Genomic DNA, 14,610 nt, shown 5'->3' with positions numbered 1-14,610 from the left:
ATTAGCATATGCAAGAGTTATCTATAACCCCATGTTCACTGCAGCACAATTCACAATAGCTGAGGTCTGGGAACAATCCAGATATCAATCAATTGTTGACTGGATAAGAAAATTATGGTATATACACACTACGGCGTACTACTCAGCTATAAAAAAAAAAGAAAAAGAAACCCTGTCTTTTGCAACAAGATAGATGAAACTGGAAATCATTATACTTAGTGAAATAAACTAGTCCCCAAAAGACAGATATCATATGTTTTCCCTGATCTGAGGTAGCTAATAGAGTACCTAAAATGTAATGTATTGGAGTTAGATACACTTTTTCAGATTTGTTGATTGTTTAGAGCACTTGTCTTTTCCATTGAGGAACAGTGATTTTTTTTAATTTATTTTTTTCCTTCATACTATTTGCTGACTTGTTGAACTCTTACTTAGTGTAGGGTTAACTATACAATCATTTTGTAAAAGTTAAGTGGGAATGTGAGAGGGAAGAGGAGAAAGGGTTGGAGTGTGTGTGGGAGGGAGGGTATCGAGGGAAGTGTCACTTACATTCATTAGTCTGTATATATGAAATATATCAAACTTATATTACTTAAAATTTTAAAAGGAAGTAAATATTTAAAATTCAAAAAAATTATACCAATAACAAGGAGAATTTTAAAGGTGTTTATATATATAATATATATGTGTGTGTGTTTATGACATTACAATGTAAATGCACATATATATAATTTGTAATATAAATGTACACAGAGCAACATTTTGAAATTTGTATAATGTATTTATCATCAGAAAAGAATACTCAGATTTCTGTAATGATCCAGTTTCTGAAAATTACAAGAATGAAGAGTAAGCCATCAAGTTGTAGCTCATAAAGTCTGTTTCTCTGTTTCTCCAAGTCTACCAGCCTCTAAAATTAAATAAACATACATAATTCTGGGATAAAAATAACATTAAGATCCCACTATTTTCCCACATAATTTTCAGGAAATATACTAGTATCTAGAAACACAGTGGCAAATTTATCTATGAATAAAATATATGTATGTTATATATGTTACATATATTCATATATATACTACGTTGAGGAGAAAGAATTATTACCCTTGGCTAAAATGGCCCTGAGACACTGTGTACCTGACAGTTTCCAGAAGGCAACTTACAGAATGTTGGGGGTGATGATGATCTTACAATAAAAATTAAATCACCATGGCCACAGATTCATAGGGTTAGGATTGGTCTAGACTAAAGTATTTGTGCAAAAGAGTGACTCCAGTGAATTTAAAAATTAACAAATTTTCATAATTAAAGGTTAATTTCAAGTTCCATGAATGTCTATAAAGCTAAGAATGAAATCTCCTGCTAATGAGTGATGGAACTGGCCCTAAATTGTTCTCATATACTGTGAAAGTAAAATTTGGACATCTGCCAGAATTTGATAGCCTTACAATGATAAAATAAATCATGGTAGCCTGAAGTGCCCTGCACTAGAATTGGCACAAATTAGGTTATTATTTATTGAGGTGGTAATAATAAATTTGAATCAACATGAAAAATAGAGAAATGTATTCATTTCAATATATGTTTTATATTGATAGTTGTGTGTACAAATGGTAAATTTAGTAGAAGCAGGAATAAGGTTACAAGGAGATGTAACAGATATTAATAAAAGTAGCCCTCAATACACATTTAAATACAGAAAATCTGTGCTTTCTTAAATCAAAGAAAGTTTATGCCATTAAATTCAGTAATTTTAAAACCAAGATAAAATTGTCTTGATCTAATGAATGGAAATTTTAAAGAGAATGACAATTTTGATTCTCGAAATATAAAGAAGCTATAAAAAAGTGTCCTTGAAATGTTCTAAAATTATTTGATAGGCCATAAAGATGGAGATTGCTAAGACAACTTGAACATTATTTAGTGCATTCATGACATGAAAATATAAGTGCCCAAAAGAATCATCATACATTGGCAGTGCTAAGATTGCTTTCCATGTGGATATTGACATACTCAGATGAAATTAATAAAATGAAAGACAAAATATAGAAAATTGATGCACATGGAAGTTAAAACTTTGTCTTGCCCTTAGTAACAATGTCATTTTAATGTGAGCCATAATTAAAAACAAATATGTGGATGAATATTTGGTGAAAAAACAGTCTGGAATAAACTGGAAAAATTACAGTATGATATAGACTTGTAGTTTGGAAAATTTCCACAATCAGAAAATAATTTAAAGTTCCAGGAGCATCTAGAAACATTAAGAATGTATCCTATGCTGATGACCATGATGGTGCTGGCACGGCAATATACTCAAATCCTATACACATGACAGTTGCTGGGACAACTTCCAGCATTTAGAGTGAGTAGATGACCACACAATTATAAATCAAACCATGGGGCCCATCATTTCCCTGTGTTAGGAATGTTACAAATCAGGTTACTCATTACACATGCAGGTGACAGTAGTAAATGACAAAATAAATATGCACTCGATGGAAGGCATTTAATTTTGATTATATGGTGTATAAATTAGTAATTTGGCAGAAACAGAGTCATAATCATATAGAGATGGGCTAATAATTGGATGGTGGAGTAGGGAGGGAGCTTACTGCTCTAGCCCAGGAGAAAATAGTTTTTAAAAAGTGGAAATAGAGTAGTCTCAGGGAAGAGTTAGGTAAAAAAATGACAGAGGGAATTCTACTGATATTAGAGGGACGCAGTGAACCCACATGGATGGCATGGTGCCCACGGATCATGACTCCAACAGCTGAGAGCCTATGCACCAGAACTGGAAAGTGAGGTGAGACAAGACCACAGTAGCCTGAGCCACCGGCAAAAATGTGGCAGGAAACTAGAGGAAATGAGGCTTAAGTATCCAAGGGAAAGTGTGCCAGCCAAACTAGAGGAGAGAGAGAAAAAAGGGACAGTACAGACATGTTTCTCTCTCTCCAATCACCTCACAAAGACATGCAAGCTGATAGAGCAGGAGCCATTTTGGACATACATAACATCTGTGCCAGCTTGTGTCTGCATCAGGCAAGCAGCCAAGTGGAGACTCCTAACTCCTAACTCTGGATGGATGCAATGGCTGGAGCTGCCACAATCCAAAGCCAGGAGTCAGGAGCTTCTTCTGCATCTCCCACATGGGTGCAGGGTCATCTTCTACTGCTTTCCCAGGCTATAGCAGAGAGCTGGATCAGAAGAGGAGCAACCGGGACTAGAACCAGTGCCCACATGGTATGCCAGCATTTCAGGTCAGGGCTTTAACTTACTGTGCCACAGCGCTGGTCCCAACCTTTCTTCCTTATGGGAATACCTATTGTATGGGATGTAATTTCCAGCAAATGGCTCTGTCACATGGTTATGTTGATTTTGGAAAAAGTCCTTCACATTCATTATATTCTTAAGTTCTATCCCTTGTTTGAACTACATGTGTTATGAGGTATTCCTTCTGACAAAAGGCTTTCCCACATTTATTACAAGATTTCCACCATGTGATAAATTCTCGATGTTATATTGTGTGATATTGGCATAGTTTTCCAACACTCATTCCATTCATATGGTTTCTCCCCCATGTGAATTCTGATGTTTTATGGGGTGTTACTTATGGATAAAGGCTTTTCCATATGCATTATATACAAAGTGTTTTCCCACATATGAATTAGATGATGTGCAATGAGGGCTGAAATATGGGAAAAAGCTTTCCAAGTCATTATGTCCAAAAGGTTTCTTTTCATGTGAATTTTCTGACGCATTCTGATGTGACTTATTGACAAGGGCTTTTCTACAGTCATTGCATTCATGAAGTTTCTCTCCGATGTGAATTCTCTGGTGTAATATGAGCTATGACTTACAACGTATGATTTATAAAGGCTTTTCCACACTCATTAGATTTATACGGTTTCTGCCCTGTGTGAATTCTGTTTTGATATAACTTATAGAAAAAGGCTTTTACACAGTCATTACATTTATAAGGTTATTTCCCTGTGTGAATCCTCTGATGCATTTGGAGTTGGAAGTTAAAATCAAGTTTTTCCACAGTCATTACATTCATGAAGTTTCAACACTGTGTGCATTCTCTGGTGCATTATGAGGTTTGACTTTTGTCCAAAGACTTTTCCAGTCATTATATTCATAAGGTTTCTGCCCTGTGTGAATTCCCTGATGCATGATGAAGGTTGACTTATGGCTAAATGCTTTCCACAGTTATTACAATCATGAGTTTTCTACCCTGTGTGAATTCTCTGCTGTGATATGAGTTTTGTCTTTTGTCAAAAGGCTTTTCCAAAGTCATTACATTCATGAGGTTTCCTCCCTGTGTGAATTCTCTGATGTTTCTAAAGGATTGACTTTTATCCAGAGGCTTTCCCTTGGTCATTACTTTCATGGGTTTTCTCCCCTGTGTGAATTCTCCAGTGTGATATGAGGTGTGACTTTCATACAAAGGCTTTTCCACAGTCATTACATTCATGAGGTTTCTGCTCTGTGTGATTTCGCTGATGTATCATGAGGCCTAACTTACGGCCAAAGGCTTTTCCACAATCATTATTTATGAGGTTTCTCCACCTGTGTGAATTCTCTAGTGTAATATGAGGTATGACTTGTGTCCAAAGGCTTTTCCACAGTCATTTCATTTATGAGGTTTCTGCCCTGTGTGAATTCTCTGGTGTATGATGAGGTGTGACTTGTGTCCAAAGGCTTTGCCAGTTATTACATTCATGAGATTTCTGCCCCATGTGAATTCTCTGGTGTACGATGAGGTGTGACTTTCGTCCAAATGCTTTTCCACAGTCATTACATTTATGAGGTTTCTCCCCTGTGTGAATTCACTGATGTTTCATGAGGTCTGACTTTCATCCAAAGGCCTTTCCATCGCCATTACATTCATGAGGTTTCTCCCTTTTGTGAATTTGCTGGTGTACGATGAGGCCTGACTTTCGTCCAAAGGCTTTTCCACAGTCATTACATTCATGAGGTTTCTCCCCTGTGTGAATTCGCTGGTGTAAGATGAGTTGTGACTTGCATCCAAAGGCTTTTCCACAGTCATTACATTCATGAGGTTTCTCCCCTGTGTGAATTCTCTGGTGTATGATGAGGTCTGACTTTCGTCCAAATGCTTTTCCACAGTCATTACATTTATGAGGTTTCTCCCCTGTGTGAATTCGCTGATGGTTTATGAGGTTTGACTTGTATCCAAAGGCTTTTCCACAGTCATTACATTGATGAGGTTTCTCCCCTGTGTGAATTCGCTGATGTTTCATGAGGTCTGCCTTGCGTCCAAAGGCTTTTCCACAGTCATTACATTCATGAAGTTTCTCCCCTGTGTGAATTCGCTGATGGTTTATGAGGTTTGACTTGTATCCAAAGGCTTTTCCACAGTCATTACATTGATGAGGTTTCTCCCCTGTGTGAATTCGCTGATGTTTCATGAGGTCTGCCTTGCGTCCAAAGGCTTTTCCACAGTCATTGCATTTATGAGGTTTCTCCCCTGTGTGAATTCGCTGATGGTTTATGAGGTTTGACTTGTATCCAAAGGCTTTTCCACAGTCATCACATTCATGGGGTTTCTCCCCTGTGTGAATTCGCTGATGTATGAGGAGGTGTGACATCTGTCCAAATGCTTTTCCACAGTCATCACATTTATGAGGTTTCTCCCCTGTGTGAATTCTCTGGTGTACGATGAGGTGTGACTTGCATCCAAAGGCTTTTCCACAGTCATTACATTCATGAGGTTTCTCCCCTGTGTGAATTCGCTGATGGTTTATGAGGCTTGACTTGTATCCAAAGGCTTTTCCACAGTCATTACATTCATGAGGTTTCTCCCCTGTGTGAATTCGCTGATGTTTCATGAGGTATGACTTGTGTCCAAAGGATTTTCCACAGTCATTACATTCATGAGGTTTCTCCCCTGTGTGAATTCTCTGGTGTCTGATGAAGTCTGACTTGCATCCAAAGGATTTTCCACAGTCATTACATTCATGAGGTTTCTGCCCTGTGTGAATTTGCTGGTGTATGGTGAGGTGTGACTTCTGTCCAAATGCTTTTCCACAGTCATTACATTGATGAGGTTTCTCCCCTGTGTGAATTCGCTGATGGTTTATGAGTTTTGACTTGTATCCAAAGGCTTTTCCACAGTCATTACATTCATGAAGTTTCTCCCCTGTGTGAATTCGCTGGTGTATGATGAGTTGTGACTTGCATCCAAAGGCTTTTCCACAGTCATTACATTCATGAGGTTTCTCCCCTGTGTGAATTCTCTGGTGTCTGATGAGGGCTGACTTCCACAGAAAGCCTCTTCCACAATGAAGGCATTTATAAAGTTTCTCCCCTGTGTGAATTCGCTGATGCTTTATGACGTATGACTTTTGTGTAAAGGCTTTTCCACAATCACTACATTCATGTGATTTCTCTCCTGTGTGAATTTGTTGACATTTCCTGAGGACTGATTTTTGTCCAAAGTCTTTTCCACAGTCATTACATTCATAAGGTGAATTAATACTGAGTGATTTTCCACAAGGGTTACATGTGTAAAGTTTTTCCCTTGTATTTAGTCTGTGATTTATTGCAAGATGTGACTGGTGAATGACAGGTTCAACATACTTAATGTACTTATAAAATTTCTTTCTTGTGTGAGTTTGTTGATGCATATTGAGGCTAGAATTTTCATGGATAGCTTTTTCTATTTGAGTTGCTTTTCCAAAAGTGACAGTTGATTTATTACAGTTTTCTGCCATATGAACCCTCTCAGATTTACAGAACATCTTTCTTGTGAAGACTTTTGCTTGTCCAGTGGGTCCAAATGGCTGCTTCATGATGTGAATATTGTTGTACTGACTAAGAGGCTCACAGAACTGGAGAGATTTTCCAGGTATCTTAGTGTTATCAAATTTCTCTCCAGCCTGTAGTTGATCAGGCCCACTGTGGGGATACACAGTGTGACATTTATTGCATTCCTCAGGCTTCAATCCTGAATAGATTCCCTTTTTAATAATCATTGTTGGAATGTGGCTTGAATTTAAACTAAGGGTTTTTCTTAATTCAACTCTCTTGTGACCTGATGTCTTGTTATTTTTCATAAAATCCTGATTCAGATTTTTGTCCTGACTTTCCAGGTTGATCTTAATCAGGTCATCCATTTTCATGACCACTGAAATGAGAAAAAAGCAATCATGTCACTGAATCACATGTTACTGTTTCTCCTGGCATACTCATGTAAAGAGAATGGAGTTACTTGTTATCCAAGTGGCATAAGATTTTCACAGAATCAGTATGAGGTACTTATTTGTGACCATTATATGGTTTTTCTCCTTAATACATTAATATACCATGAGGTTTCCCAATGTTCAAACCTGATCCTTTTTACTATGGGAATTTGTCAAGGATGGTAGAATGACATTTGTGCTATGATGAGTGGGATGCCTGCCCTGGCTACTCTGCTTTCAGTACAGATCTCTGCCTATGTAAACTGGAAGGAAGCAGATAATGTTTCATGTGCCTGGGAACCTGTGAGACACCAGGGAAGACTAGAGGAATTCTAGAGTTCTGGTTTCAGACTAGTTAGACTTAAGTGTTGCAGACATCTGGGAAGTGAGCTAATAGAGGGCCTCTTTCTCTCTCTTTCTTCTCTCACTATCACTCTGCCTTTCACAAAGATGAAATAATTATAAAATATTTTAAAGAATGGACAAATATTTAATAAAAATATTCACCCACTACCTAGCAACCATTTTTCCCCTGTCCTTTTTCTCCAGTTTATTTTTATAAAAATTGTGTGCTTTTTGATTCTCCGATATTTCAACCATAAACATGAAAAAGTTTTACTGATCATTTACTTGCAGGTGGAGAAGAGTGAAATGTGCCTGTACTTTAAGCAGGACAACATTTAAGGAGTATGATTTGGATCTAAGATTGTCTCATGTTCAGTCTTCCTAGGTAAACATCATTTGTGGGATTTTTCAAATGAAAAACTACCTTGTCTCTACTCTATGCCAGCTTCCCCAAATTCCTAAGGACACCCGACACCTTCAGCCTCTCAGAAATACAACAGGTAGAGAAAAGTCCCAATATACCACTTTAGTTAAACACTCCCAATCAGTTTGAAGAATTTGTTTCTGCAAACTGGGATGTGCTCATCTTCTTTGAAAAGTGTTTTCTAGCTCATTCTGAAATCATCAGTGCTGGTTACCTCCTCTCGATTCTTTCTGTAAACATTCCTGTGTGATAATTTGAATTTCTAGATGCTTTTAATCAGTTGCCTCCTATTTTCACTGAAAGCTTCATTTCCTATGCTTTTCTTATCTTTTTATTTGCTTATTTTTCAATGATACTGAAAAATAAGAGAGAAATCATACTTCAAACTCCACCCTTAACAAAATCTAAGCCACTCAACATAAACCCAGGAGGCTACTTGAGCTTGGGTCTCAAAAGCGCATTACTTTCTTGGTGAGTCTAGGATCACTTATTTTCATGTTTTATATAAGTTCATGCTTAGTTTATGATTTCTTTTCTTTCAAAGATTTACTTTATTTACTTGAAAGCTAGAATTATAGAAAGAGATAGACAGAGAGAAGCCTTCCATATGCTGATTCACTCCCCATATGGGAACAACAAACCAATGCTGGGCCAAGATGAAGTTAGGAGCCAGGAGTGTCTTTCCTGTCTCCCACATGGGTACAGGGGGCCAAGGACTTGGGCCAACCTCTTCTCTTTTCTCAGGTACATTAGCAGAGAGCTGGATTAGAAGAGGACCAGCTGAGACTTGAAATGGCACCCATATGCAATGCTAGTGCTGCAGGCTGGAGCTTTAACACACTGCACCACAGTGTCATTCCTAGCTTCATAATTTATGATGTCACAACACAGAGGCTTACTCATGACCATTTTTTTTTTTAAAGATTTATTTATTTAATTGAAAGTCAGAGTTACAAGAGAGAGGAGAGGCAAAGAGAGAGTAAGCTCTTCCATCCAATGGTTCACTCCTCAATTGGCCACAGAGGCCAGAACTGTGCTGATCTGAAGCCAGGAGCCAGGAACTTCTTCTGGGTCTCCCTCAGGTGCAGGGGTGCAAGGACTTAGACCATCTTCTACTGCTTTCCCAGGCCATAGCCAAGAGCTGGTTTGGAAGTGGAGCAACTGTGTCTCGAACTGGTGCCCATATGGGATGCTGGTGCTTCAGCCTAGGGTTTTAATTCACTGCACCACAGCACCGGCCACATGACCATCTTTTAGCATTTACTTATTTGCTTACTTGAGAGTCAGAGAGACAGAATGAAAGATAAAGACAGACTGAAACAGAGGTTTGCCAACTATAGGCTCACTCCTCAAATGTTTCCAACAGACTATAATTTTCTTATTTATTTGAGAGGCACAGAGGGAAAAAAAAAAGAGACTAAAAAAGAGAGTTCACACTTATTGATTCAGTCCTGAGCAAGTTCTATGCCTGGGCAAAATCATGAGAGGGAACTCAATCTGAGCAATGAGTTAGAAATAAGTTTCTGGGGGCTGGCATTGTGGTAAAGCAGGTAAAGCCACCACCTGCAGTGTCAACATCACTTATGGGCACCAGTTTAAGTCCTAGCTACTCCACTTCTGATCCAGCACCCTGCTATGGCCTGGGAAAGCAGTAGAAGATGGCCCAAGTCCTTGGACCCCTGTACCCATGTGGGAGACCTGGAAGAAGCTCCTGGCTCCTGGCTTCAGATCAGTACAGCTCCAGCCATGACAGCCAATTGGGAAGTGAACCAGTGGCTGGAAGACCTCTCTCTCTCTGTCTCTCCTTCTTCTCTCTCTCTGACTTTGAAATAAATAAATAAATCTTTAAAAAAAAAAAAAAAAAAAAAGAACAGAAACAGGGCAGCACCGTGGCTCAATAGGCTAACCCTCTGCCTGTGACACTGGCACACCTGGTTCTAGTCCCAGTTGGGGCACTGGATTCTGTCCCGGTTGCCCCTCTTCCAGGCCAGCTCTCTGCTGTGGTCCGGGAGTACAGTGGAGGATAGCCCAAGTCCTTGGGCCCTACACCCGCATGGGAGACCAGGAGAAGGCTCCTGGCTTCAGATCAGCATGGTATGCCAGCCACAGTGTGCTGTGGCCATTGGAGGTGAACCAATGGTAAAGGAAGACCTTTCTCTCTGTCTCTCTCTCTCACTCTCCACTCTGCCTGTCAAAAAAAGAAAAAAAGACCAGAAACATTAAGATTAAAAAAATAAGTTTCTGTATGTTGCCTAACTAACAAGCACTGAAGGAACTAATAAGTGCATGAAGGAAAAGGTATAAAAGTATAGATAAGGACAAGTTAGAATTTGGGGAATGTATCAAACCTAAATAAAAGCCTTAGTAACATCAGGAAATGACTGGATTTTTTTTTTTTTTTAATCAAAGAACATCTTCACTAAGAACAAAATTTAGAAAAGATACTGGTATCTCTAAATGCCTGTGTCTGATCCACAAAACCAGCTGTCAGCAGGAGTAAGGCTTGAGAAAATTTCATGGAAGGACTACTAGTCAACATATACACACTTTCTGCTTTGGCCTCCCTGTCTCTTATGTGCAGACTGACCTGAAAGGCTCTGATTCAAGCATTTGTCCACCATCCATGGCTCTTCTCCTTGCTCCAACTTGAAGATTAAGTCAGGTTTGGTAATGCAGTACCCTATTAATGGAAACAAAGTAAGACTTTGTAAAATCACTATCTTGGGTTATTTGAAGGACTACAGCTTGGTTAAGGAGCTATGCAACAAATGTTCCAATTTGAATCTTTTGTTAGATGGTAGATATTCAGATTATTCATGGACTCAAATTCTAATCCTGTCCAATATTAAACATTATAAAGTGTTCCCTTGCTTGTCAAATAGCACGAAAATGTTATCACTGGGAATGTGATGGGTGTCACTCACCCAAGGAGAAGAGGCTGCTGTAGGTCTCCAGCATCACATCTCTGTACAGGATTTTCTGAGCATTGTTCATGTTCTGCCATTCCTCCCAGGTAAAGTACACAGCCAGGTCTTCAAATGCTATCATCACCTGTAACATTACACTTCCAGTCAACATGTTAACTCTGTCACAAAACAAACACTGACAGTTGTGTATGAATATGAAGGAAAAAGGAAGGATATGGTTTTACATTAGACTTGTTGAGTGTTTAGAAAGCCACACAGAGCATTCAACAGAGTCAAACCCATTATCTACTGGCTGTGCGAAATGCCCAAGCTGGAGGGAAACAGGAGGTTCAAATCACAAAGGCCACATCTGTCAAGGGGAATTGCACAGCAGGCTAAAAGAGGGGCAATACTGACTACACCGCAAGGTGGAGGCGCTGGCCTATTTTTTAAGATTATTTATTTGAAAGGCAGACTTACAGAGATTGGGAGAGACAGGGAGACAAAAGGATATATCTTCTATCTACTGTTCATTTCCCAAATGCCCACAATGGCTGGGACTGGGCCAGGTCAAAGCCAGGAGCCTGGGACTCCGTGGGTCTCCCATATTGATGGAAGGGTCCAAATACTCAAGTCATTTTCACTGCTCTTTCAATCAGATTAGCAGGGAACTAGATTGGAAGTGGAGCAGCAAGGACTCAAATCCTTTGTTTACATGGGATGTCAGCATTGATAGTGGAGGCTTAGCCTGCTGGGTTACAATTCTGGTGACTATTGCAGGTTCTTAAACAAATCTCTAAGCATTTTTCTCAGTGAGTCACAAATGCAGATTGTACTGCAGACATTCCCAGGTTCTCTTTTTGGGCAAATAATTCCATTGCTTTCACTTTAATTATGTATAATGTTATTTCAAATGTTTATCATTTGAATGTTTTGGGCAGTTATTTCAATTGTTTATCAGTAGAATAATCATAGACAAGGGCAAAAGCTAATTTGTATTCTTTGTCTTACCTGTATTTTCTCTCTTACTTAAAAATATTTATTAGCTTGATAGAGCAAAATGTTGATGTACTGAGAGATAGAGAGCTTTGACACATTAATTCACTTCCTAGATAACCACACCAAACAGAGGTGGGGCAGGACTGAAGCCAGGATTGAGGAATGGAATCTAGGCCTCCTTCATTAGTGACATCACCATTGCTTCCCCAGGTCTGCATTATCTGGGAGCTAAAAACTAGAGCCGGCATTGGAAATCAAACATAGACACTCTGAGGTGGCATCATAAACACTAAGCTAAATGTCTGCCCTGTCTTTTAATATATTTTTTTCTCTGACATATTGGAAATGATATGCATGGTGTTTTCCTGGAAATTATTTTCTGTTCATTCCCATTGCAGTTTCACTGATGATTTCTTGCCTTTTATTCTCAATGCTTCTACATACTTCTCCTTAACATTGCCCATTCAAGAGTCAGTATTGCAGACCGGCACTGTGGCTAAACAGGCTAATCCTCCACCTAGCGGTGCCAGCACATCGGGTTCTAGTCTCGGTCGGGGCACTGGATTCTGTCCCAGTTGCCCCTCTTCCAGGCCAGCTCTCTGCTGTGGCCCGGGAGTGCAGTGGAGGATGGCCCAAGTCCTTGGGCCCTGCACCCGCAAGGGAGACCAGGAGAAGCATCTGGCTCCTGGCTTTGGATCAGCATGTTGCACCGGCCACAGCGCGCTGGCCGCGGTGGCCATTGAAGGGTGAACCAACAGCAAAGGAAGACCTTTCTCTCTGTCTCTCTCTCTCTCTCACTATCCACTCTGCCTGCCAAATAAATAAATAAATAAATAAGCCTCCAGTAGATTCTTCACACATTCCTTATTCTATTCCAGAATCCAATTCAGCTTCTCAAAGGTATTAAGGACTCCATTACTCTAACAATTCAAAAACAAACTTAACTGATTTGTGTTTTAGCACTAGGTAACTCTTCCACTTGCGGAATGCTAAGTGTTTACTTCATAGGTAGCACTAAAACACTGCTCAGTACATCATCTACATTTAGACTGTTTCAGACAACACGACCCCAAAAATGTAGCATATTGTGCTTAGTTTCAACTCAATTCATGTAACAAATATATATTTTGCTATAGCAACAGAAAGACAAGAGACCAAACTGCATTATGATAGATGACAGTAATGATGCATAATTGTGCCAAATTCATCATTCATTTCTGTATATACCATGAGAACAAATTTTATGTTTATTTTTCTATTTTAAAATTTTCAAAGATTTATTTATTTATTTGAAAGTCAGAGTTACACAGAGAGAGGAGAGGCAGAGAGAGAGAGGTCTTCCATCTGCTGGTTCAGTCCCCAATTGGCTGCAATGGCTGGAACTGCACCAATCTGAAGCCAGGAACCAGGAGCTTCTTCTGTGCCTCCCACATGGGTTCAGGGGCCCAAGGACCTGGGCCATCTTCCACTGCTTTCCCAGGCCATAGTAGAGAGCTGGAGAAGAAGTGGAACAGCAGGGTCTCAAACCGGTGCCCATATGGGATGCCAATGCTTTAGACCAGGGCATTAACCCACTGAGCCACAGAGCCAGCCCCATATTTTCCATTTTAATTAACTAGTATACTGGGACCAGCACTGTGGCATAGCAGGTAAAGCCACTGCCTTCAGTGCTGGCATCCCATATTGGTGCCAGTTCAAGTCCCAGTGGCTTTCCTTCCAATCCAGCTCTCTACTATGGCCTGGGAAATCAGTAGAAGATGGCCTAAGTCCTTGGGCCCCTGGACCCATATGGGAGGTCCAGAAGAAGCTCTTCACTTCTAGCTCTGGATCAGTGCAACTCTGGCCATTGTGGCAAATTGGGGAGTGAACCAGCAGATGAAAGACTCTCTCTCTCTCTCCCTCTGCCTCTCTGTAACTCTGGCTTTCAAATAAATTAAAAAAAAAATCTAAAAAGAAAATAAATAAATAAACTAGCATTAAACACCTAAAATAAGTACTGACAAACTGGGGGATAAAAAAAAAAAAACAAAAAACAAAAAACACTTACAGGTGATATATTCATTTTCTTTCCTCTTAGGAACATGTGGAGGACCCAGAATCATACCTGGGAGAGAAGGTGAATGACAAGAGTTCAAAGAAAACTCTGGAGGCCAACGCTGCTGCCTGCAGTGCCAGCATTCCATATGGGTGCTGGTTTGAGTCCTGCCTGCTCAACGTACAATCTAGCTATCTGCTATGTCCTGAGAAAGCAGTGGAACATGGTCCAAGTCCTTGGGCCCCTACACCTTCATGGGAGACCCAGAAGCTCTTGGGTCTTGGCATTGGATCAGCTCAGCTCCAGCCTTTGCAGTAATTTGGAGGGTGAGCCAGCAGATAGAAGACTCTCTCTCTCTCTCTCTCTCTCTCTCTCTGCAACTCTTTCAATAAATAAATGAAATCTAAAAAAAAAAAAAAAAAAAACCAAAAAACAAAAAACCTGTACTTTCCTTCTGCACTGAACAGTGGGAAAAAAAGAATATGATAGAATGCATAAATAACAATAAATACATTAACCAAGAAAATACCAGCTTTACTGTGGAGGAATAAACCTGTAAAAATGGAAATACATAGGAAAATGCACCCACCTATATTACGTGGCAGAGATTAAACAGAAGTTATCATTGGTTTAACGAAAGCATTATCTACAGATTTTTTAAAATAATAGTGTAAAAGTAAAAAGAAATGTTAA

General features: G+C 39.5%; 1 protein-coding gene across 1 annotated transcript; it reads right to left on the bottom strand.

The window, feature by feature from the left end:
- Positions 1 to 669: 669 nt before the first annotated feature.
- Positions 670 to 13,987, bottom strand: LOC133755103 (zinc finger protein 345-like). Its single transcript, XM_062185384.1, has 4 exons — positions 13,930 to 13,987; positions 10,902 to 11,028; positions 10,565 to 10,657; positions 670 to 7,153 (listed from the first exon to the last, which is right to left on the bottom strand). Exons 1-4 carry the CDS (start codon positions 13,963 to 13,965, stop codon positions 4,860 to 4,862), a joined length of 2,550 nt encoding a protein of 849 aa, XP_062041368.1. The 5' UTR covers positions 13,966 to 13,987; the 3' UTR covers positions 670 to 4,859.
- Between the last annotated feature and the right edge of the window lie 623 nt (positions 13,988 to 14,610).

The sequence above is a fragment of the Lepus europaeus genome, unplaced genomic scaffold (genome assembly GCF_033115175.1).
Source record: "Lepus europaeus isolate LE1 unplaced genomic scaffold, mLepTim1.pri SCAFFOLD_3_1, whole genome shotgun sequence".
Taxonomy (NCBI): Eukaryota; Metazoa; Chordata; class Mammalia; order Lagomorpha; family Leporidae; genus Lepus; species Lepus europaeus.
Note: the sequence above shows the minus strand (reverse complement) of the source record. Positions and strands in the feature narration are given on the sequence as shown.